Below are 23,095 nucleotides of genomic sequence, written 5' to 3'. Positions count from 1 at the left end.
CTGATCCAGGTATCCAACACACCTTATCCAGATCCAATACACCTGATCCAGGTAATCACTAGAAGGTAGGGCATGGTTTCTGAAAAAACAGCAGAATGCCAGCCCTCAAGGCCTGAAGTCAGACACCCCTGATCAAAAAGCTGCTTTCCATTTACCTCTCATAAAAAGTAATTCAGTTTAGTTATTTTCTGTTCATTTACTTATATTATAAAGTGTCAGCTCACAACCAATGTTATCTCAATCCCTATGCAAAGAGAAAAACATCAAGTCTCGTCAGTTACAAGTGTTATAATCTAGTTCTTTCCAAAGATTCCAGATTTTTCTTAATGAATCACTTTAGATCATTCTAATCTGGCAAGATTTCAATATGTAATTTTTAATTACATGAAAGGCTGTTAATCCAGACAGTGGAGAGGAAAATTCCCTCTGACTGAAAGGTTAGAAAGAAACATCCAGCAGAACCAGAGTCATCAATGGGGACATTTAGATTGTGGTCTCAAACGATGAAAGCTGGAGTTCAGGGACCACTGCACAGTCAATCAAAGGAAAGAAGATAGAAGCAGCGTTGGTTAATGTGTTTACTGCATTAGTATTGAAGCTTTTACCCAGGACAGGACTGTACAAAAACATTGTAAAACTGCATACAAATCCAATTTGAAATGAAATGGGACTGCCTTAAGTGAACTGAAGTATGGAATCTTTATTGTGGGCTTTTGGTCAAGATTAATTGCAAATTAAATCAGAAAAGGAACAAACTGCAGTAATCACTTCTTTTTTTTTTTTTTTTTTTTTTTTTTTTAACTTGTCCTGTCCAACAGCTAGGCAAACAGATGAGAGCTGAGGGCCTCTTGTGTTGGACATATTTTATTTTAACAAGAGGGGTTATTCATCTTCAGACAAACCAAAGGTATGTCTGAATAAACCCCTTTTGTAATTGAGGCCAAACTTTATTAATTTCAATCATGTTTGAAAATCTTTGGTGTTGGACCGGACGGAAAAGGAAAGAGGGGAAGAAGAGAGAGGGACGTTAGAGAGAGGGGGGGGGTAGTAGGGTGATAATAGGAGGGGAAGGGGGGTAAGACCATGAAGCAGCATAGAGCAGACAGGTTTACTGGTTGTTTATCGTTACGGTACGGTTCAAATGTAGTACAAAAAGGGCGGGGCCTGTTCACACACACTCAACTATTATCAACACACCTGCTAGCCGCAAAAATGTCCACATGTCAACATGCACACAAAACAGATAGTGTTCACGAACGCATACTTATGCCTTAAAACCAACTAGTGTGAAATCTTTCATTCATTCAATCATGCAAACTATTAGTGCAAAGGTGAGCTAACACCTGTGCTCAGGTGAGTGTTTATGTTCTTCTAAAATGGATGGTGGAATGTGAAAAGAAGGAGGAGGAGCGCCCAGCCACCCCCACACCCATACCCCCGCCGCAGCAGCAGCGGCAGCTGGAATTCCCCCAACGCCACACGGGAACAGGCAGGGAACAACCGCCCCCCGGGCGACCAAGACCGCCACCCAGGCCAGGGCCAGCAGGACCGCCGCGAGGCCCCCAGAGCCAGAGAGCAGGGAGGCGCAGAGGGAAAGAGAGCGCCGCCCCAGCCAGGAAAGCAGCCCCCCGCCGCGCCGGAAGAGCCCAACGCAGGGCCCCACCGGAGAGGGACGCCCACAGCCCCAGACGAGCACCCCACCACCACCCAGGAGTTCCGGGCATCCCCCCCGCCCCGACCCCAGGTACGAGCCAGGACCCCCCAAGGGAGACCCGCTCCGCACTCCAGGCAGCCACCCACCCGGCCCACGGTTGGTCCAGGTAGGAGCAAGGCAGGGGCCCGCCGCCCCCGCCCAGGAGGGGGGAACCCCGGGGAAAAAAGGGCGGCCCACAAGGGATGTTATAAATATGGCCCGACCAGGCTCGGCCATGTTGGAAGTTTGGCGGGGCCCAGCGCCCAGGGGCAAGGACCAGGACCCACCCCCCAGGGACACGAACACCCCCGGCTCAGGTGTAATATGAACCCCCCCACCGTGCGGAGAGAGCACCGCCGGGCCCAGGGAGCCGGCACCCAAGGGACACGGCCGCCATCGCCAAGGGGCCCGCACCCCCCACCAGGGAAGGGGTAGGGGACAGATGGACCCAGGTCCCACCTTCCTTGTAAAATGTGTGTGCGTGTATGGGTGTTTGAGAGGGTGTTTGTGTGCATGTGTGTGTGTTTATGTTTGAATGTATATATTGAAGGGGGAGGGGTGTGTGTACTAAGGGGGGTGCAGTTAAAATTGGCGAGTAGGGCACTAAGGGGACATCTCCTGATTACTCACAGTGACGTCCCCTCACCCTCCCCACCAAGGGGCCCTAAATGTCTAAGGTGCGGTTAAAATTGGCGGGTAGGGTGCCAGGAGGACATCTGCTGCTTGCTTGCAGTGATGTCCAAGCACCCCCCCTACCAAGGACCCTACATGTCTAAGGTGCAAATAAAACCGAAAGAGGGGGGGCCCACTCCATACGGCAACCATAGGAGGGGGGCCACTCCCAAGTAGCCCCCCCCAAGGCGCATCGCAGGCTAGATCCCCCACCCCCTCACCCTAATATGAGGTTATATAAGGAAGGGGGTAAGTTGGGGACAGCTGGTAGACTGTCCCCCGGTGCAGTAATCACTTCTAACAAACTATGTGGAAAACATGGTAAAAATGTAATTTTTCATGAAATAATGCATGTATCTTTTTATTTTGGGTTTTCCAAAATATGTAAAAAAATAAGAAAATAAAAAAATCTTGAAGAAGAGCTCATATATAGAAAATCCCTTAAGGCTTCTGTTTTTCAAAGAAGCACATTAATAAACCTGAGTGACATTAACTGAGTGAGGTGAAAGCAGCAGGTGGATGAAAACGTTAAGATGTTAATCATAGTCTCATTTGCTAACTATGCCTTCTCACAAAAACAAAAAGATCTGAAACACATTGTTAATTTGACCTGTAGCTCGCACTTTCAGCGGTCGTAAAGGTTTGAGCTTTCAAAATTTCTATTTCAATTTTCAATTCAGTTTTGTTTATATAGCCCAAAATCACAACGAAGTTCTCTCTCGGGCTTCAGTAATTGTACAAAACATTAAAATCAGTTATAAAACACAAGATTGCTAAACTAAACTAAACAGACAAAAACTTTATGACCGCTTAAAGGTCCGAACTTAGTAAAATGGATAGGTTAACCTACAAGTTCTATTTCAAACTAAAGGAACACCGTCACCCCCCCCCCCCCCCCACAAACACACACAATGTCCAGACTCTTTCCATCCACATATGCATTCTTTTCAAACCGTTCTCTCTCTAGCTCTTGTCTTGAATTGAAGAACCACACACTACTTGGAGGAACAGCACACAACGAGACACCTCTGTTGTAAAAATACTCACCGGCTCGCTGCCCCCAGGGCAGTGGGTGACTGAGCTCTCTGCTCTGCTGCTCCCTAGCTCTGGAACCTGACGTCCTGAGAGCTCCAGTGACTGTGGACCGTTTCAGAAAGATATTTAATCAGACTTGTTCTTGAAGGCACACCTTCTGGGGCAAATCCTCCATTTTATATGTCTATAATACTGCTTTACTGTGTAGTATTTTGACATTGTCATTGCAAATATAATGTGTGTTGTGATTGTTTCTGATTGAAGTTGTAGTTGTTCAATGCTAAACTTGAGGACTCCAGGCAGATGCTTCCTCACCAGAAGGAAAGCTTTACTGGGACCATAATGTAGGTCTGAATGAGAGGAAAATGAATCTCCAGAAATGCCAAATCTCTGAATGCGTCACACATAATAATATTACACTCCCTACATGCAGCTGCAGTTCTTGCAGTTCCCAGCAAACATATCTTCATGTTGACGGTGCCTGGATCTGTGCTCCGTGTTTTTGTGCATGAGTGTGTTCGAGTGTGAGAATGAGGAAGCACTGGGGTAGAAAGTCTGGGAGGGAAAACACATACATATTCATTAGGCCTCGCAGACAAAACGTGTACTAGCACAACCTCTGCAACATCTCTTGATGTGTTCCAGCAGGACAAACATTAGTGCATCACCAGAAAAGAGGGTGGGAATCAGTCCTTCCTAGATCTTGCTGCATTTGGTTGGAGGGTCTGACACTTAGTGAGACGTTCTGTTCTTTATATCTATCTTGACTTTTAATAAAGTTCTAATCACATCATCTTCTAATCTATTTTCAAAGCATTGCCAATTGTCTTTCAATTATGATCATGCTATTTTTAAATCTAAAAACATGTGTCGTTTTCTAGGACATCGTTTCTGCAGAGCAGCAGAAGTTCATCAGAAATTCACCTTTGAGTTATGGGACCATTGGAATGGTGCAACTCCCCCTTCCCCTCCCCATTGCTGAGAGCTCTCTGTTCAAGCTTGTGTGTTTTACGCAAAGTACACAAGCTACGTCACAAATAAGCTCTTTTTCAAACTGCATTTTTTTCCACTGTTCCTAATTCACAGCAATCTAAATAAAGAAAAATACTCAGAAATGCAATTTTGAGCTTAATTTTCTTGATGTGTCCTCCATCATCATAAAAAAGCATTCTAAATACACGTGGCTGACCTTTAACAATCTTTTCCTCTTTTGATTTTATAACAAGTCTTTGTTTAATCTTTAAAACACGACCCATTCCTTGTTTACCTTTGTCAATTCAACTTTCAATTCAGTTTTGTATATAGCCCATTTTCACAACAAAGTTATCTCTTGGGCTTCACTGAATGTACAAAACATAAAACCAGTTATAAAACACAATAGGTAATTGCTAAACTAAACTAAACAGACTAAACTAAACTGGGCCTCTCTGCCTTAGAGCCTCCTGCTCTTCGTGTTCTCACAAATGCTGTTCCCCAAGTCAAGTTTCCTTTGGATTCTGCGTTTGCCACTAGATGGCATTGATGTCTAGCAATCAGAAAGCAGAAATGTAGCACCAAGCACAGACCTGGCAACCAAATGTCTGAGTTTGTGCTGCTGATATTTAAAGTCTGACATGGGGGTCTGCCCCAAGTGAAGGACAGCATCCGTTTCTGTGGCTCCTTTTGCCAAACATCTGTTTATCTTTGCAGTCTGTCACTGAGAGGAGAAGCCTGGCAAATGATCAAGATGCTTCCTCACTGAGGGAGCTCACGTTTGCCCATATGTCTGAAGCCTCTCAAAGTCGAGTGGACATTTGCAGCTCGAGACCCACCGAGCTCATCTGGTGAAAACACAGGATAGAAGGATTTGAGGAGCATACAGCCCATCCAATAAATTCATCCTACAGGAACAGAGATTCAAACGTCTATCACAGCCAAGATTTTGAAAATTCTGAAAAGCAGAAAACATGTTTTCTTTGTCAGTTTTAATGTAAGTGATTTGAGAACACATTTGGGTTTTTTCCAACTGGCATGAGAAGACCCTAAAATAAATATATATTTTTAGGGGTGTAACGATTCCTTTTAACAACGATTTGATTCATATCATAATTTGTGGTTGTCAACATAATTCATAGTCAACATTGATTCATTTTAAATGATCCGATATACTGATCTAAAACGGATCCAGGACATCTTTAGCCAAAACTTCAATCAGTGTGTTGTTTTTTGATGCTTTGGTTTTTTGTTTCTCATTTTCCGTTCTCTGGTTTCTGTGCAGGCTGGCTGTGACTCCGTCCCTTCTGCTGCTGATCCCTAGAGCAGTCACAGATGCCTGCACTTTGTTAATCAGCCTAGACTGCATTTAAGGAATTCTCTCTGAGCCCTTAGTGTCGGCTCATCTTCTGTGGTTTCTAATCCCTTGAGCCTATGTAACCCAAGTTTATTTCTTGTAAATAAAATCTTGGGACTTTGCTTCAATGTGCTTGTGGTTCTTCCCTGCATCTGGGTTTTCTCCTGCTTTCCTAACCGTGACAGTGAGACTCAGACAGAAATTCCTGCTACTGAACAGTGAAGTTTTCCAGATTGTTCCAGATCATCAAGTGGAAATGAAATCTGTGTCCAAACAAACAAGTAAACTAGAATGAATGGTAAATCCATTCACATGTTAGTTTCCTAAAGTTCACCACTGTTGTTTTTCCACATCCAAAGAATCCAAAGGGAACATTCTGAGAACATTCTACACACTGGATGGTCACATGACGTTATTCAAAGTCTGTCCACACATTGGACTGGAATGATGGACTGATCCGTGTTCATGACATCACATGTGTGTTGTACGCTGATGCACTTGGTCATTTTTACATGATAGTAAAATAAACTACCATGTCTCAATCTAATTGGTATTTTTCAAGATCGATTTGATTATTGATTTATCTAATTTTGAAACGATTCTTTAATGATATTGGTCGATTTGGTTCTGCCCCAGACAGACCAATCAGGAAATTAATTTATTTATTAATCAATGAATAGTTAAACCTTTACATCCTTTCTATCCTTTAAAACATATTTTTTGTTAATAAAAATACTGACCTAATTTCAGAAAAACTTTTCAGAAAGATTCCTTGTGAGTTTGAACACAATCCTACATCAAACAGAATTTATTGTAACTAAAAATGTAAAAAGAACAGGATTCATAACGTGTGTGTGAGGATCGGCCATGATCTCATTTTAGATTTAACACATCAATTTCAATCAGCTTGATCTCCATCTCTAACTCACTTTTCATCCTCTCATCTCTTCCCCTAGCTCCTGGTTAATTGCCCAGCATGTGCCACCCCCAGCTGTACTCTTCCTCTGCTGAAGGAGATGGGGGCAGGCGGGGGGGGGGGGGGGGGGGGGGGGTTGCCTGACTTGCTGTGATGTTTTGTTGTTGCAAAGTGCAGAGACAGCCTCTTAGCCTCGTAATCCAATAGATTGTTGCATTAAAAGGATCAGTTTATTCTTTCCTCTTTTACATTGGTTCTGTTTCATCACTATTAGAGGAAGCTATAAATAACAAAGTGATGCTGCGGGGGAGGCAGGAGAGACAGAGGGAAGCGCCATTAAAAACAGGAAGCTTCTCAGATTGGCAAATTTTGACTCCATCCCAGCCAGAACACAGATTAGAGCTGGAGTAGACAACTGTAATCCCACTTACTGGATCCAATCGTTGGCACATACTGTTTCGTTTTCTTCATTTTCTAAAAAAATCTTGCAACGAAGCAATGAAATGATGTATTCGAGAGAGGAGCAGGAGGATCCAGGATAAGGAGGAATCCAGACACGATAACTGGGTGCCTGATGAGCCTTTAGACTGTTGCTAAAAAAAAAATCAAATAAAAAAGCATCTTGTGGAGAAGCAACCTTTCCAGAGGGGTGACACTTGTGAGGAAAACAACCTCAGCATGACTGTTTTCAAGGAAAGCTGCAGAACAAAAATCTTCATGGAGATCATTTCTCATAACTAATATTCTATTTAGAGCTGTTGTGCATGCATTTCTTTTGTTACATTTTCTGTAATTCACTGCAAAAACACAATCTTGACAAATGTTTTTGATTTCTTGATTTGTTACTTTTAGTTTGTATATAATTTTGGGTTTGTGTGTGTAATTCCTGATTTTTGCTCATAGAATGCATTTTATGCATAGCAGTGTGCACTTGCAATTATGTATTCAAATGTACTTGAATTTCAAAAATACACAAATACAAAAAATAAAAATAAGATACAATTTATGCACACAAAACTTGAAACCAGCTTAAAGTTTTAACCCCAATTCAAAACAGCTCCTATGAACACACCTCCAAAATGGTACACACCAATCACCTGATACACACACACAAAACCACAGTTACGTACAGATCAGTTAAATGTCCACAAGGGGTTATGAGACTCTCAGATTTGTGTGTGATGTAAATAATGTGTTTAAATGCTGCTAGAATGCTGGGTCATCAGAGTATCCCTGTTAAACACTTTTAACTTAGATTGTAAAAAATATGTAGCAGAAACTTTTCATCGTCTTAAAACACATACAGTCCCGATATCGAGGTAAAAAAAGTCTAAATGTGCATTTTTAAAACAGTCATTTCCATTTCCATTTCCAAAACATGCTTCATAGGTTAATTGGTCACTCCAAATTGTCCATAGGTGCGAGTGTGAGAGTGCATGGGATATGTGTGACCCTGCGACAGACTGGCGACCTGTCCAGGATGCCCCCTGCCTTTGCCCATAAGTGGCCGGGATAGGCTCCAACAGCCCCGTGACCCTGAAAGGGATAAACGGAAGAAGAAGATGAGTGAATGAATGAATGTGAGCCACTCCAGCAGCAGCAGAATTGTCCCAGCTAAGTAAGTTGTCTGCACCTTCATCACCTTGCTTACACCAACCACAACTAGAAGTGTGAAAGCACAGTTGTGATGAACAGTGCTTTTATCTGGAACCTCCATCCGTCTTCAGAACCCAATGATTTCCTTTCAGGGTCATGGGGTTGCTAGGGCCAATCCAGCTGCTCTCAGGCAAAGGCAGGACTCAAACAGGTTACCGGTGTGTTGCAGGATCACACACTCACATGCAGCATTGAAGCATGTTTTTGGACTGTGGGAGGAAACCAGAGAAAACTCACACATGCACGAGGAGAACATGCAAACTCCACACAGAAAGAACCCAGCCAGAGTTTGAGACAGGCCTTTTCCCAGTCAGCCGAGAGTGCTAACCACTACACCACCACACACCCCATCTGGAACATAAGGGGGATTTACTTTAAACGCAAAAGTGAAAGCTAAGTGCTAACGCTAGCTTTGAAAGAGGGACCAGCATTGTCATTATCCTGAAGTTCATGTTTCAACATCTGTAAAAATGTGTTCAATCACCTCCATAACAAACAAATAACATTCAAGTGTATCACACAAAAACGTGTCCTTTTCCTATCTGATAGAATCAGTACATGCTTCTCCTTTCACCAAGAGCAAATCTGCCTGAACTGATTCCAGTTCAACAGCTTAGAGAATGAAGCTCTGACAGACCACAGTGATCAGTTTTCTCACCCATCCCATTGCTGAACATGCAACCAAAGGAGCTGAAATAAAAGGGGTCATCTGATTTGGTTATTTGATTTTACCTTTTTCCACATCACATCTTTAGAATCTGCTCTGAAAAAATATCATGAAGCATTATTATGGTCATGTTGAGTGGAGCAGTTTTGCTGTACGGCAATAATAAAAGTTAATAAAAACACCCCAGCTATCTTTTCTCAATTCTTGATGACATTAATCATGCTTTAAAAAAGTCAACAGAAAAAAAAAAACTTACTTGACTGCGTTAAGAATCTGCACTTGGGTGCAGAAAAAAATAAAAAATAAAAAAAAAGAATCTTACTTAATGTAAGTGAAACGTCACGTACAGAGTAAAGACCCACCCCAATGAAAATAGTGTTTTAACATGTTTTATTATAAATAGAATAAAGATTTCTTTATTCAAATTGTTGTGAATCAGGAGCTGAAGGAAAAATGTAGTTTTAAAAAATGTTGTATTTGTTACGTCCAAACTATAATCTTCAGGCTACAAACTTCTTTTTCTGCTCCATTCTGAAGCATTCACTGTCAGACAAACAGATCCATGAAGGTCATTGTTTTTCCTCGTCTGAGCTGGAATCTGGATCAGAACTGGACCACTGGATAGCTACGATATTGCTCGCCACTTTGTTGCACCGCTAATGTTAGCTTGGAGTTGACGTCACCAATGAGAATGCCTTACCTCCGGCTCCAGCGAAATGAAGCCAGTTAAGGCGCCATTTTTCAATGGTATGGGCGCTGCCTATCGTGAAAGTACTGAGGCATCTGATTGGTCCGTTTATAACTTGAATAACTGTTAAAAATGTATCAGAACAAGAATGATTATTCTGAATAATAGAATGACTGAGTAACAGCTGTTTATTTCTCTTTAGAAGTCTGTTGGTACTTCCTGTTTGGAATGCCGGGGGGAGGAGTCAAGCTGTCCAGTTCGCACTTACAGTCTACGGTAGGGGCTGTACTCCGCCCCAACAGTCCCACCCACAACTTTTTGATGAACTCCTGCCGCTCTGCAGAAACGATGTCCTAGAAAACCACACAGGTCTTTTTGGAGATTTTGGCTAAAAACATCCTATTTAGACCAGAGGGACCACTTTGAAAATAGATGAAAACATGATCAGTGACACTTTACTTAGGTAGTGCCTTAGTATTTAAATTGATAAACATATTTTGTTACATTTCCATACCGTACTTCAGATAATTGAGTCCTGAGCAATAATTGAAATGTTGCAGTTCAGCCTATTCTGAGTCAGGAATGATTGCATGGACATTTACCTTTTACAAATAAACCAATAAGTAACTGCCACCCTGGTGGTTCTGTGACGAACACACACAGAGGTGCATGCACACACACAAACAAATGCTTTCCTGCTTTCCAGGCACCAGATTAAGTCTCACAGGAAGTTTGTCCCACCTGCCCACTTCTCTTTTTTCTCCGTCTTTGATCTCTCCAGCTTTATGCCTTTTATTTATTTCATCCCTCAAGCTTCAAACTGCTCTACCACCAATCACACTGCCATCACACACAGATGAAAACACCATAACCTTCACTGCAGCTCACTCTGCTCTTCTCCTGCTTAGTCTTCTCCCATCCTGGAAGACCTGAGCCTGTCATTATAGTCAAGGACAGCATTAGCATGACGATCACAGCCCCCCATCATGTCTTGCCTTCCGAGGCTGAAGCCTGAAGGGGCAGACTTGGGTACTGAAGAGAGACAGAAGCAGAATTCATGTGACAAGGGCTAAAAAAAGGAGCTGCAAAAACATGGTGTGACAAATCAAAGATGAAAACTACTCTCACTTCCCTGATCAGAGGCTAAACTTTCACTGCTTAAGCTCACTTTTATTTTTGCCTTCTTCCCGTCTCCTCTCCAGCTCAATATTGAAAAATGTGTCATTGAGGAACATTGGTGAGAATGAAACTTTTTAATGACCGACCTGGTTACCTGAGACAATTCTTTTATTTCCTTCTTGCCAAATCACGGCCCTCTACTCGTGTGTATCTTTGTTGCTTCTTTGCGGTGACGGTATATACACTAAAAATGTGGGTTTCTTGTTGAAAACCTGGTCAAACTCGTCTGTTGCTTACCTTTAAAAATGCTGTACAGCATCTATGTTGGGTCTGGCTGTGTAGCAGATAGGAAGCCTGTTCATTTCACGGAGCTTTCAGCCTGATGAATAATCTGATGATGGTGAACCGCAGAGAAAGAGGGGGGCGGGGGGTGTTGGCCTTGCAAAGGAACAAGATAAATAGAGCTGCATATTAAAAGTATTCAGGCATTTCATGGCCTGTCAAATGTAGGTGTCATTCCAGACGGGCAGAAGACACATTCTCGTTTCCAGTAGCATGTGTTGCACATGTGGACGCCTGCATGCATACAGTACATGCACAACACACACTAACATCTGCTCACGCCGCAGCAGCAGTCAAGCCTGCTATTATCTGAATCCCTCCCATGTAGTCAGCAAGACGTCTCAATTTCAATCATGCTGTCAAAACACAAACACAGAACGGCTAGAATGTCGAGGAAAAGCAGACTCTTGCTATCAGTGGCATTCATTGTCATCCCGCGTAAGCACGAACACACAAACACAAACCAAAGACGCTCCCATCCTTTGTATGGTGAAAAAATACATTTATTGGAATCTGTGTCAATGTAGAAAAAGTGAAAACTGGCTTCAGGTTTTCTCACAGTACCACAGGTGAATATTCCAGCAGCTGTCTGGTGAGCTGAAACTATGCCATCAAGCTTGTTTGGGGCAGTACATCTGCTACTGATGACGACAAATGGCAGCCTATGGCAGCCATGATAACAAACATCTTCTCACAGACACACCACCAGCAAATACATATGTTGTACAGCAAGGTTGACCTCGTCCGGCATTCTGTCTTTAGGGTGTGGCTTTGCATGAGAGGCTTGAATGTGCTGTCATACTATTACACATCTCTTTGCAGGAGTAGGACAGCCAGGTTTCTGTCTGAACTAGAGTTACAGCTCTAATCATACTCTACTATTGACAAATTCTTTTTTTCTGGCAGGCCAAATTGTTATACATATAGTGTGTGTCTATTTCTGAATTGACAGAGAAGTTTCACAACACATGGCGAGTCTGCATACTTCATGAACAGAAAAAGGCCATCTGAAAACAAAAAAAGGACATTTCTAAACTCAGATACTGAGCATTAACATAGAGAAGTCATTTCCCTCCATAAATCTTTCTTTACATATAGTTATTTTATTCTTAAATACCATTTTTATCTTTTAGAAAATAATTCACCAGAAAACAAATCTATGTACAAAGACAAGAGTGCACAAGATGGAGTCAAGAGTTGGTGTTCATGCTGCTGTAGCCACTTGGCTATAGAACAGTTTTCTGTGTGAATATTATGCTCTGTTTGGGAATATTTCTAATTCAATGGAAATCTGACCAAAATGCCAGAATCACCATTCATAACCATCATTCACAAGTCAGTCCGGTTTCTTTTTTCTTTCTCTTCTCAGAGGCAGCTCCTCCAAGAATCTGACCTTCCTGCTTCAAACGACAACAATCCAGACTTCAGCAGAGCAAAGTCACCAAAGGAGGACATTTTCAGGGCTAGACTGAAATGGAGATCTAAGCTCAAACTCTTGCTAAATACAGTTCTGCAGTACAATACTCCTGGAATCTGGAATAGGAATAAGGAGTGATGCAATAGCATGACTGACGTGAGAACACATCCACGGACACCCAAACTAATCACAGCGTAAACAACATGGGCATTAGTTTCAGCCGCTGTTATTTTTTTTACTTTGGCTAATATTTTAGATGGACTTATCAGGACATGTAATGATGGACAGGCAACTCCCAAAGCAATTGAAATCATCCCACTTTTCTTAGACTGTAATGTTTCGATGTATGATCCAACAGGTAATCAGGAGCGGAGGATGACATCTCAGCTGATCTGTCGCTGGACCCGGGAGCTTCTGACACTCTGCTTACCTGAATGCTTTGCTCTGCTTTCCTTTGGTTCTCCTCAGAAAAAGGAGTCACAGCGGTGAAGACTTTATACAGACAGCATGATCAATACCAAACTAACAGGGTGCTTAGCTCTGCTTTTCTTTTCCTGCCACTGTGGCTTTACTCCCCTTGCAGCCGCGTTTCTCTGGCAAGTGAAAGTGAGTGAAAGACAAACAAAGAGGAAAAGTCTAAAATTGCTGGTTTAGTAGTTTAGAACATGAATACAGTTCTTCAAAGTAGTGGAGGCTCACTATTAAAGACTGATGGTAGCTTAGATTGACGAGTGCAAAAACATCCTGCAGCTTGCTGCCTTTGAGCACCAACAGAGCCTATCATACACACAACCATTCATTTTTCTGTATATATAGAGAGAGATGATGTGAAAGAGTGGAGAGACCTTCAGTTACATCTGATGGCATGATGTGGCAAGTGTCTGTGGATGCTTCTCAGCGAGCATTTGCATGGTGTCAGGTATCTGTACAGTAAAACAGCACACATTCAAATGTGTGGACATTAAAACTAAATTCCCCTCACTGATTGTTGTTTCAAATGCTGTTCATTTCTCTCTCTTTTTACTCTAAAAGGGAGGTGAATGTCTGTTTTGGCCTCATGCGGCCTGCACCTCCAGTTCTTCATTTCCAGACTACACAGTAGTTTCATTCTTCCAGGGCCCGGTGCGTATATTCCCTGTGCTGTCAGACGTATACAAGAGTCCTTCATGCAGCCCCCCTTTAAGAATCCCATTCTGGTTAGGGGGGGTTTGGGGGAAGGATTGTCTGCACGGGGCATGCATTTCCAAATGGTGATGTGTTGGTTCCTCCTCGGCTACTTTGCCGCAGCCACACAGGAAGACACCGGTGTCTCCGGCCTCTGCCTGGCACAGAGAGGGAAAAAGCTCAGCCTTGGCACAGCAGATGTGCCGGTGGCAGGGGTTATGGCATGCCAGAGGCTCGTGTGTGGCGGCTGCAGCGGCGTGGCACGCGTGATGCCCTTCATGGCGCCCCTCGTGAGCCAAATGCGGACAGATATGGGTGTGGCGCTCATGTGTGCTGTGGGGGCTGTCAGTGTGTGAGCTGTGCATGCTGCCCCCATCTGCACTGGATGAGATGTGATAGGCGTATTCCCTTTCGCTCCCTGCTCCACAGGCAGCTGCCCCAGCCCGGCGGCCAAAGTGACGGCTTTTCGTCCTTGTGCTGCTCTTTAGGCAGGGGTGCAACTGCACCCCCGGCGGGCAACCCTCTGCGTCAGAATGCAGCAACACGTGGGTGGCAGCAGGCTCCTCCTCCATCAGCTGCTGACTGCGTAGGGTGGCACAGCAGGGCGTCACTGGCGTCAAACAGGTTACATGGTTTTGTGAGGATGGTAGAGCAGCATGTTTGCAGTGACCTAAACTGCCGTGGCTGCAGCTGATCACTGTTTTACCCTGACACTGGGAGTCGTGGTGGCAATGGTTGTGACTGTGTCTGTGCCCAGGCGTATCTCCGTTGACGTTGACTTTGGGCCGTGCTACAGCAGAGCCCTGTGCTCCGGAGCCGGCATCTGGACGTCGTCCGGGACAACAAGAACACCAGCAGTGCCAGACATCATCCCGTTTGGCACAGTGATGGATGAGGATGAAGAGGCCGAGGGTGACGGAAAAGGCACCATAAAGGCAGCTGAAGATCATGTCGAGGAAGTGGCCCTGTGACACGGCCAAAGCTCCAAAAGTCCAGGTGACCAGGAACAGGAAGAGGGTGAAGGCTGCTGTTCGTAGCTGAGCCCTGAACGAGTGCTCGTTAGCCAGCAGAGCGGGATTGATGGGAACGCCGGGGCAGCCAGCGGGGCAGCTGCTCCCACTGGGGTGGGCTGTGAGGGCCCCAGGCTCTGCCCCCTGGTGGCAGTGGGTTGGTACGTCAATGCCGGCCAGCCTCTGCTGTTCCTCAGACAGGCGCTTGAGCTCGTACTTCTTCTCAGGATGCCGCCGCAACTGGATGAAGGCGCAGAGGAAGTAGATGCACGTCACCAGGACGATCAAGGCCACGGGGCCAAAAAAAGCTCCTAGGCTGGGCTCCCACGCCATCCAGCAACTGCAACACAGCAAACCAAAAACACTTTCAAACTTTGGCTTTTGCAGAAATGTAGAAAAAGAACTTGAATTCCAGAAAAAGCTCCCCACCCTCCTCAGTCTTATTCAGGACTATACATTGCTTTATGTAGCTTTTATTTTACATAGCTTAACATCTATGTAGTTATTTAAACATAACCAGTCCAAGTGTTGATTATTTATCAGGTATCAAAGATGAAGTTCTTATTGCTATCTTCAGAAGACATTATTCCACATCACATGTCATGTAACAAAAATGGAGCTGCCCAAAGCCACAGCTTCATTTTGGCCTTAAGAGTAGAGATAAATCCAGGGCTTACTATGGTGTTTGTTCCCCGCTGCCGTAGACGTCTATATTGACGGCTGCTGTCACCCCACAGATGAGGAGAGGCACTCCGCCACTGACTAAATAAAATCTGTGAGGTTACAGAGGGACAAAAGGCAGAAACAGTCAGAACCGAGCAGACTTTCACGTGTTTAGTTTTACAGTAATTCTGGACCAGCTTCCAGGAACAACAGACTGTCCAGGATGGACCTGAAATGTCTAATTAGTTCCAGAAGAGAAGCTCAAAATAAAACAACGACATCAGGGGTTGGACAAGAAAACATTTTTGTCCACTGTCTTTCATCTCAATACGACCGTGTCAAATAAAAAGGGAAATTAGATCTCTGCTGTTCAGCCTTTGAGCTTCTTGATGTGTTTTTGGTCACACTCTGGGTGCAATCACACTTAAAATTTGTTATCATAGCCACAAAACCAAAGTGTAAAAATTTCAAAATAAACAAATCTGCTTCCTGTTGATCTGGCTGTGATGAACTTGCCAGCAGGCGTCTCAGTAATTTAGAGCATCTGCTGTGTATTATGGCCCAATTGATGAGGTGAATTAAAATGATTTTTTCTCTTAACAAACCCAGCAAGCCTCTTGAGCTTTTAAAAAACAACCACTTATTTCTAAGCAGAAGCAATTCAGGTTTCAATAAAAAGCACTTAGCAAAAGATGAATTTAGTTTGAATCTCAGGAGGAGTAAAATGCTCCATCACCAGCGGACATGATGTGCATTTCCACAGTGACCTGCACAAAACCTGAACAGTAGGACATACGGCCTCCCTCCAACAGAAGCTAGAACATCACGTTGTGTACTAGAGAGAAAGTATTTAGGAGTATTTAAAGAGATATTTAATACTTTCCATTTCAATACAGCGATGACAATTTGAATCATCCAGAAAATCATTTTCTAAAATCAAAATGAGTTTGATAATGACTGCATTTAGTGTTTTCTATCTCATGAGATGTAAAAACTCTTTGTGAGCAGACAGGTTAAACTTGGCTGACAGTTGGGTTCAAAAGAATAAACTGAATCCGTGACTCAGTGTAAAAGCATAGAAGCTGAAATGATTCTAAATGACTGTAACTTACTTTTGTTGTTTTGGTTTCTAGCAAGAAGTCTATTTTTCCACCTTCAAAGTAAAGATCGAGAAGTGGAGGGGGAATTCCTCCAGCAAAAACAAATAGGAATCCCAAAAAGATTTTTTGTATGATCTGCTCTGCAAGTGAAAATCAGAGAGGTTGCTTAGAAAACGTAGAGTTGCTATCCAACATTTCCTATTTATAGCTGATGTATCTATGATGCTTTTTGGAGGTGAGAACATGCTGCTGTCTGCTCTGCATTTTTCTTAGTAGTTAACTAGTTTTCTTCTTGACTTGGTGCTGCAGCTGATTATCGGAGGTAAAACTGTGGAGGCGGGAGTTTTGGACAGAGGTTACATTAATTTGTTTAATAATGCGATTTGGTTGATTCGTCTGCGAAACTGATCAAAAGCTAGATTTACCCAGCAGTGCTGTGTGTGTCTGTTAATGAGGCTGCAGCAGTTCACACATACTTTGTGCCGTGATGTGTGCAGCTAGTGTAGCAAACAGTTTTTTTAAAGTTACTCCTTACATCTTTTTACCAAATCTGTCTGCATACAGTTAAAAAACTCCACTAGGACCTTTCGTTTTACTGACAAATTCCATCTTATGCTTTGAAGGTTTGCATCAAAATGTGGATTTGAAGTGAGAACATGTTAATACAGGCTGTATGCATCAGGGTGGAGACTGTTTTTCACTTCTTGAGTCTCACTTTTGAATATCACCTTGGATGTCAGGATGTGTCTGGAGGATGTTTGACAGAGCAGGACAGTATGGATGTCATCATTAACATCAAATGCATGAATGTCTCCATAAATGTGTAGCTTTGCATACAGCATCAAATGTAATGCAGTCCCAGTGGATCCACTGTCTAAACTGAAAACGTTTAAAAAGATTTTACACTAAAAGTCTTGAAAATATCTGATAACATTTCGTCTGCATTAATATTTACACTGGTAGTGTTATACACAGCTACACATACAATACGCATGAGCATCATTTATTAAAGCTTTACCTTTCTAGCACTTTTAATAGATCTCTTATTAAAACATTTTTCTGCTGTCAGATAAACACACAGAGGATTCTTTAAGTTTAAACAAAAGAAGATTTTCAAGATTTTTTTTTATATATACATATTTTGAACAGTAGGTTAAAACTGCTATATTGCTGTTCACCTTTCATCGTCTTTATGTTTTGCTGCATTTTTTCAATGCAACTTTGAATACTTTCATTTTCGTTTCTGTAACAGCACTCTGTGTTCTGCGTGCTGATTGGTTGTTGACCTTGTGAATCAATCTCCTCCAAGTGTCTTCTGTTCCGAATGCATACACTGTAAAAAATAGCTGCTATACATTTTTAGAGTAGCTTACTGGCATCCAACTGCCAGTAATTATTGTAAAGCACTTTGCAGCTTTATTGCTGTAAAATGAAATAGAGTAGAATTTCTGTATACTGAAATTGATTATACAGTAGTAAAAATGTCAAATGAATCAGAGCACACAGATATTCTACTGTATTTTATCTCACAGTGGTAGTACTGTAAAATGAAATACAGTAGTTACTGGCATCCAGCTGTCAGTAGTTATCATAAATATTCCTACTGTAATTGTACTGCGCTTCATTTCACAATAATATTACCGTGTTTTCTTTTCGATTTCCATTTTTTTACTGTAAAAAATAAGTAATTAAAGGATGATTCAGGTTCTCTTACTACAACTTCTCCAGCTGTTTTCAGCAAAGACCTTCTTCTCTTAGTTCATTAACCACTCTTGAAGCTGTTTTTGGCCAATGTCATAGTCACCCTGTATGAGCTCAATGCAACACCAGACAGAGACACACAATCCTGAACAATTTCAAGCTCACTTGAATGAAACTTACAGATGCACAGAGAGAATAGACAAACTCAGTTCAAGCCCTAGTGGGCTCCTGCTGCTATTGCTGCTGTGAGGCCATTGTGCTAACCACTGCCCCATCAGGTCAACACAGGTTCCAATGGTGGGGGTAACATTTTGTCCTAATGTATTTAGTTTTGAAAACTGTAAGTTTCTAACTTTAATTTTGTTTTAAATACTAGACTAATTCCTACAAAATAAAAGCCTTACAATAACAGTATCACATCACATGTATTGATACATCCAACCAGCTTCTTTTTTCACTCACATGACTGGTCAGCATTAGTCATGTTCGTTTTACATAAAATCCACATCTATGAATACTCAAGGAAGTTGTTCTGTTACTTCAATCATTCAATGTTTTAAAGAAATAAAAATAAAAACTTGTGGAGCATGTTTTTAGACTAAGACAGACCCACAGTTCTATAAGGAATTGAACTTGTGATCTTCTTTTTACTTCTTTTTATGAAGCAACAAGGCAGCACTGCATCAACAAGCTATGGGTAAATTGAATTGTCTTCTTCCAAAATTGCAAACTCAAAGTCTCTTAACCATGTGTACATTTGCCCCTCCTGGGCAACTTCAACTTCAAGTGTGTATTTCTGAAATCCTGTTATGTCCCAAATGTTTTAAAGAGTGCTTTCACCAACATCAAAACGAGTATGTTTGTAACCACTGTAACTTTGTTTGTTTGTTAGCAAAACCTGCTCCAGAGAAAGTTTAATTCTGGGTAAGAAGAAACATATGTACTCAATATGCATCTCAATTTATGTCGGGACTGTACACAGAGATTATTTGTTACTATTTTTGATAATTCACATAAAAAATCTCAAAATCCCATTTTTTCCAGCTGAACTTGTGATGTTAAGAACCGGTCAAGAATCTTGTCATCTCGCTGCACTGAAAACTTTACCAAAGGATATAGAAAATTGGCAGGCCAGGCCTGCACTGCGTATGAAGCTGGACTGGTCTCTTCTAAAAGAAAAAAAAAACTAACAGAATATTGCTTCAAAAATAAGAATAATAAGAATCATGAAAATGCACTGCTAGCTCTCTGTTTCCATTTAAATTTAAACATTTACAATAAACTAAATCCATTCTGGCAAAGCACACAAAGGTTCTTTTTGTCCATTTATTTCCCTATAAATCTTACATTGAAGATTACAGCAGTGACCATGAGCGTTTTCAAATTCATTGCTGTGTACAGACATTACAGTAAAATATTGGCATATCCAATTTGACTGCACAGTTGATTCAGGGGGTTCTGATTAGCTTTTATTGATCACTAAGAGTTTGCAAAATCCATCCATCCATCTATCCATCTATCCATCATCCATCCTTTCATTCATGTATTCATCTATCCATCTATCCATGTATTCATCCATCCATCCATCCATCCATCCATCCATCCATCCTCCACTTATCCGGGACCGGGTCGTGGGGGCAGCAGTCTAAGCAAAGATGCCACACTTCCCTTGCCCTGGTTCCTACCTGAACCGCCACCTTTACGTGGTGGAGGAGTTTGAGAGAGGCTAAGCTGTCTGGGGTTTCAGCCCCTGGTGGGGTCTCCCATGGCACACAGGTCCTGGGTAACAAGTCAGACAGAGAGCGGTTTAGAAGCCCCTTATGAGAATTTCAATCAAGGACCCAGCTACATCGCCCGGATTGGCGTCACCAGGGCCCCACTCTGAAGCCCGGCCTGGGGTTGGGGCTCGCAGGCGAGCGCCTGGTGACCTGGGCTCTCCCCACGGGCCCCGGTCGGGCCTAGCGCGAAGGACCGACGTGGGACCACTCTCCCATGGGCCCACAACACATAGGAGACCTCAAAAGGGGCCGGAGCAATGTGGTTTATGTGGTGGTCAAGGGCGGGTGCCAGAAAATACACATATACACAAATTGAAATGAATCCACCTAGAAATAAACAAAAAAGACACCAATTCAAATAAGTTGAGGTCCATGGATTGGGACATTTAAAATGAATGGGAAACGGTTTCTAGAGCGTTTCAGCTCATAGACAGCAGGTGAGCCTGATATTCAGTAGGCATCTGTATGTTCACAAACAAATAAACTGTAATTTTGAGAAAATGATCAAATTTTTAACTCTATGAATGAGAAAATAAACACACACAAAAATCTTTCTACCAAGAATAATATTAGATCCAAAACACAATGATATAAAACAAAAACTAAAGTATGGTTTCAGGGGATACATTTGTGATTTTGGGACGTAACTGATAAATGAGAGAGCACTGTTATTAAAATCATTTCACAGCTATTCTAATCAGCTCAGTAGTGTTCCACAGTTTTTTAAGTGATATAAATGAACTGATGTGCTACAGATGTTTGTTTGTTCTGCCTGACTAATAATATCGTGGAGATATTTTGTGATCTTATTTTTCATCATCTTGCACCAATGATGCTTGAAGTGCTGATTGTGGGTGCAGACATTGCTGTCAACATCTGTGATTTTAGAGAGACATTGGGTGCAAAAACTATTAGGCTTTTTTTAATCATCACTCTGCTTATAACTCTGCTGAACTACACTAGTTTACTCCTTTTTGGACCCACACGTGTGTTTAACTCTGCATTCATCTTTATATCTTATTTCCTTGTATTATTAATCATACTGACATGCATTAATTCAAGGGTCTGTTGGTTGATGTAACTCCACCTTAACGTTTAAGCTCACATTTCCTTAGTAGCAGTTTAGCTGGATTTTGTTTCAAATGTCAGAAGGTTTCACAGCAATGTCAGAAGAAACAAACAGAACTCTAGGGATGAGTGGAGGTCCTTCAGGTATGCGTCTGGATGTCATAAATGTGTCATTGTGAGCATTTCAAAATAAACTAAACATGTATAAGGCACTAAAAGAAAGGGTGAAAAAGACACCAGTTCTAAATTCCTTGACTCCTTTAAATCTTAGACCTTTAGGTTAACAATACCTTTCAAATCATAGGAAGTGAGGGCTTTACATTTCTCCCAGACAACAGCACTCCCCTCTCTTCACTGTCCTTGTCCTGTCTTTCTGCATTGTCATCCACTTGTCTGCATAACACTATGCTATTTCCTCCAGCGTCCTGTTCAATCTCAGTTTCTGTCATGATACCTTAACCTCTTGACCCCACCTTCTTCATCCTCCATTTCCTCTTCACCACATCTTCCCACTGTGTCCCTTCCTCTCCCTGTTCAAACAGTCTTCCCCTCATCACGCTGCAGCCTCCCCGAAATTCAATTACAATCAAGACATTTGTCTGAATTGGTTGGTGAGCGGTGGAGGGGGCCTGAAAAAGAGGGAAAGGGGCGGCGGTATTACAGGCCTGTCACTGTCTCAGAGTGGAATAGTTCCCCTGGAGGATCTTCCTCCAACAAAAAGCCATTTTCACACCCGTCAGCTAGATAAACGTAAATAAGAAGAGCTAAGGGATGTTAAAGCGCCACATGCTTTATAGCCCTTATTCCCATACAACCTCTATCCCAAACAGGAATGTCTGCATGTGCATTATTTAACCAGGAACAATCATGGTAGACTAAAAACCTGTCAAACATATGAGACCATGCTCACATTTGCCCTATTTCTATTCAAAAACGACTTTTGTGGCATTAAAAGTCTTGTAAAATTGCTCACTCCTGCATGACCCCCACCCCCAACCCCCGTCTTAGCCACTTTAACAAACACTGGCTGCTTTTTTAGGGGTTATTTGAATAAAAAAAGCCTTCAATAGAATGGTTTTCTGAGCAGAGCCGTGCTTTTAGGTGAGTTTAAGAGCAGCAGTGGTCTGACAAAAATAGACCCTAAAGTGCCTTTCATACACCGCCCCACCACCATCACCTCTGCTCATGGACTGTCCTTTGCTTTGTGTGCACTGTCCTCTCTGTGGATCGCTTCAGGATTAACATTGAACAGCTGTGGACCGCTTATCGTCACATCTCACTAACAAGCTGGAAAAGACAAAAAATGATGTATCCCTCTAAGACACTAGTTTGGAGAGCTTAAGGCTAAAAGCAAGAATGACTTCTCTGAGAAAGAAAAGCTTATCTTGGTTGGGTAATGCCACGCAGACCCAAAAAACACAGTCTAAAGTTTTTTTTTATTCACTGTTCAATCAAACACATGAACTTCTACCTCTTCGACAAGATTCATTTGAACAAAAGGAAGTGAGGTGGTGGTGAAGGGTGGGGGGTGGATTGATTTGTCTCCAGCTGCTTAGTCTCACTGGATGAGTCTGTCTGACTGGATCGTTACAATCAGTCCCTCTGGATAAACTCCAACAATAGGCTGTACATTTCCAACATGTACAGATGTTCACGTTCATGATTAGGATAAGAAACTAACAACACTGCCCCCCCCCCCCCCCCCAACCCACCTCACAAGCAGATATTGCTTAATGCTCTTATAAGCATCTCAGACTTCCAGTGAATCTCCAGAAACACACTGAGCAGATTGTAGGTTTAATGACCTAAACCTGCAGATTTAGAGTATTATTCACAGCTGGTGTTTGAAACGGATAAAGATGGGCCAGAGCAGCTAACAGCAGACAACAATGAAGACAACAACCACAATAATAATAAGAATAATACAATTAACATACAAAAAGGCTTTTGTTTTAGAAGGCTCCACTTTCCCAAAAAACTGGGTTTTAGTTTGCTTAAGTCACACTCCTCAACTTCACTGCAATTTTCCTTAATCAAACAATAAGATTTCTACGTTTGAGAATTCAACTTGATTATC

General features: G+C 42.3%; 1 protein-coding gene across 2 annotated transcripts in view; it reads right to left on the bottom strand.

Annotated features, from left to right (window-relative positions):
- Positions 1 to 11,598: 11,598 nt before the first annotated feature.
- Positions 11,599 to 23,095, bottom strand: part of adgra1b (adhesion G protein-coupled receptor A1b) — a 207,473-nt gene continuing 195,976 nt past the window's right edge. For both annotated transcript variants that reach the window (XM_023963140.2, XM_078932087.1), the window contains 2 exons: positions 15,386 to 15,481; positions 11,599 to 15,048 (listed from right to left, as the gene is read on the bottom strand). In XM_023963140.2, the coding sequence (XP_023818908.1) occupies positions 13,626 to 15,048; positions 15,386 to 15,481 (1,519 nt within the window). In that variant the 3' untranslated portion in view covers positions 11,599 to 13,625. The remainder of the gene's footprint in view (positions 15,049 to 15,385; positions 15,482 to 23,095) is intronic.

The sequence above is a fragment of the Oryzias latipes genome, chromosome 15, assembly GCF_053564925.1.
Source record: "Oryzias latipes strain Hd-rR chromosome 15, Olatipes_Hd-rR_3.1".
In the NCBI taxonomy this organism is placed as follows: Eukaryota; Metazoa; Chordata; class Actinopteri; order Beloniformes; family Adrianichthyidae; genus Oryzias; species Oryzias latipes.
Note: the sequence above shows the minus strand (reverse complement) of the source record. Positions and strands in the feature narration are given on the sequence as shown.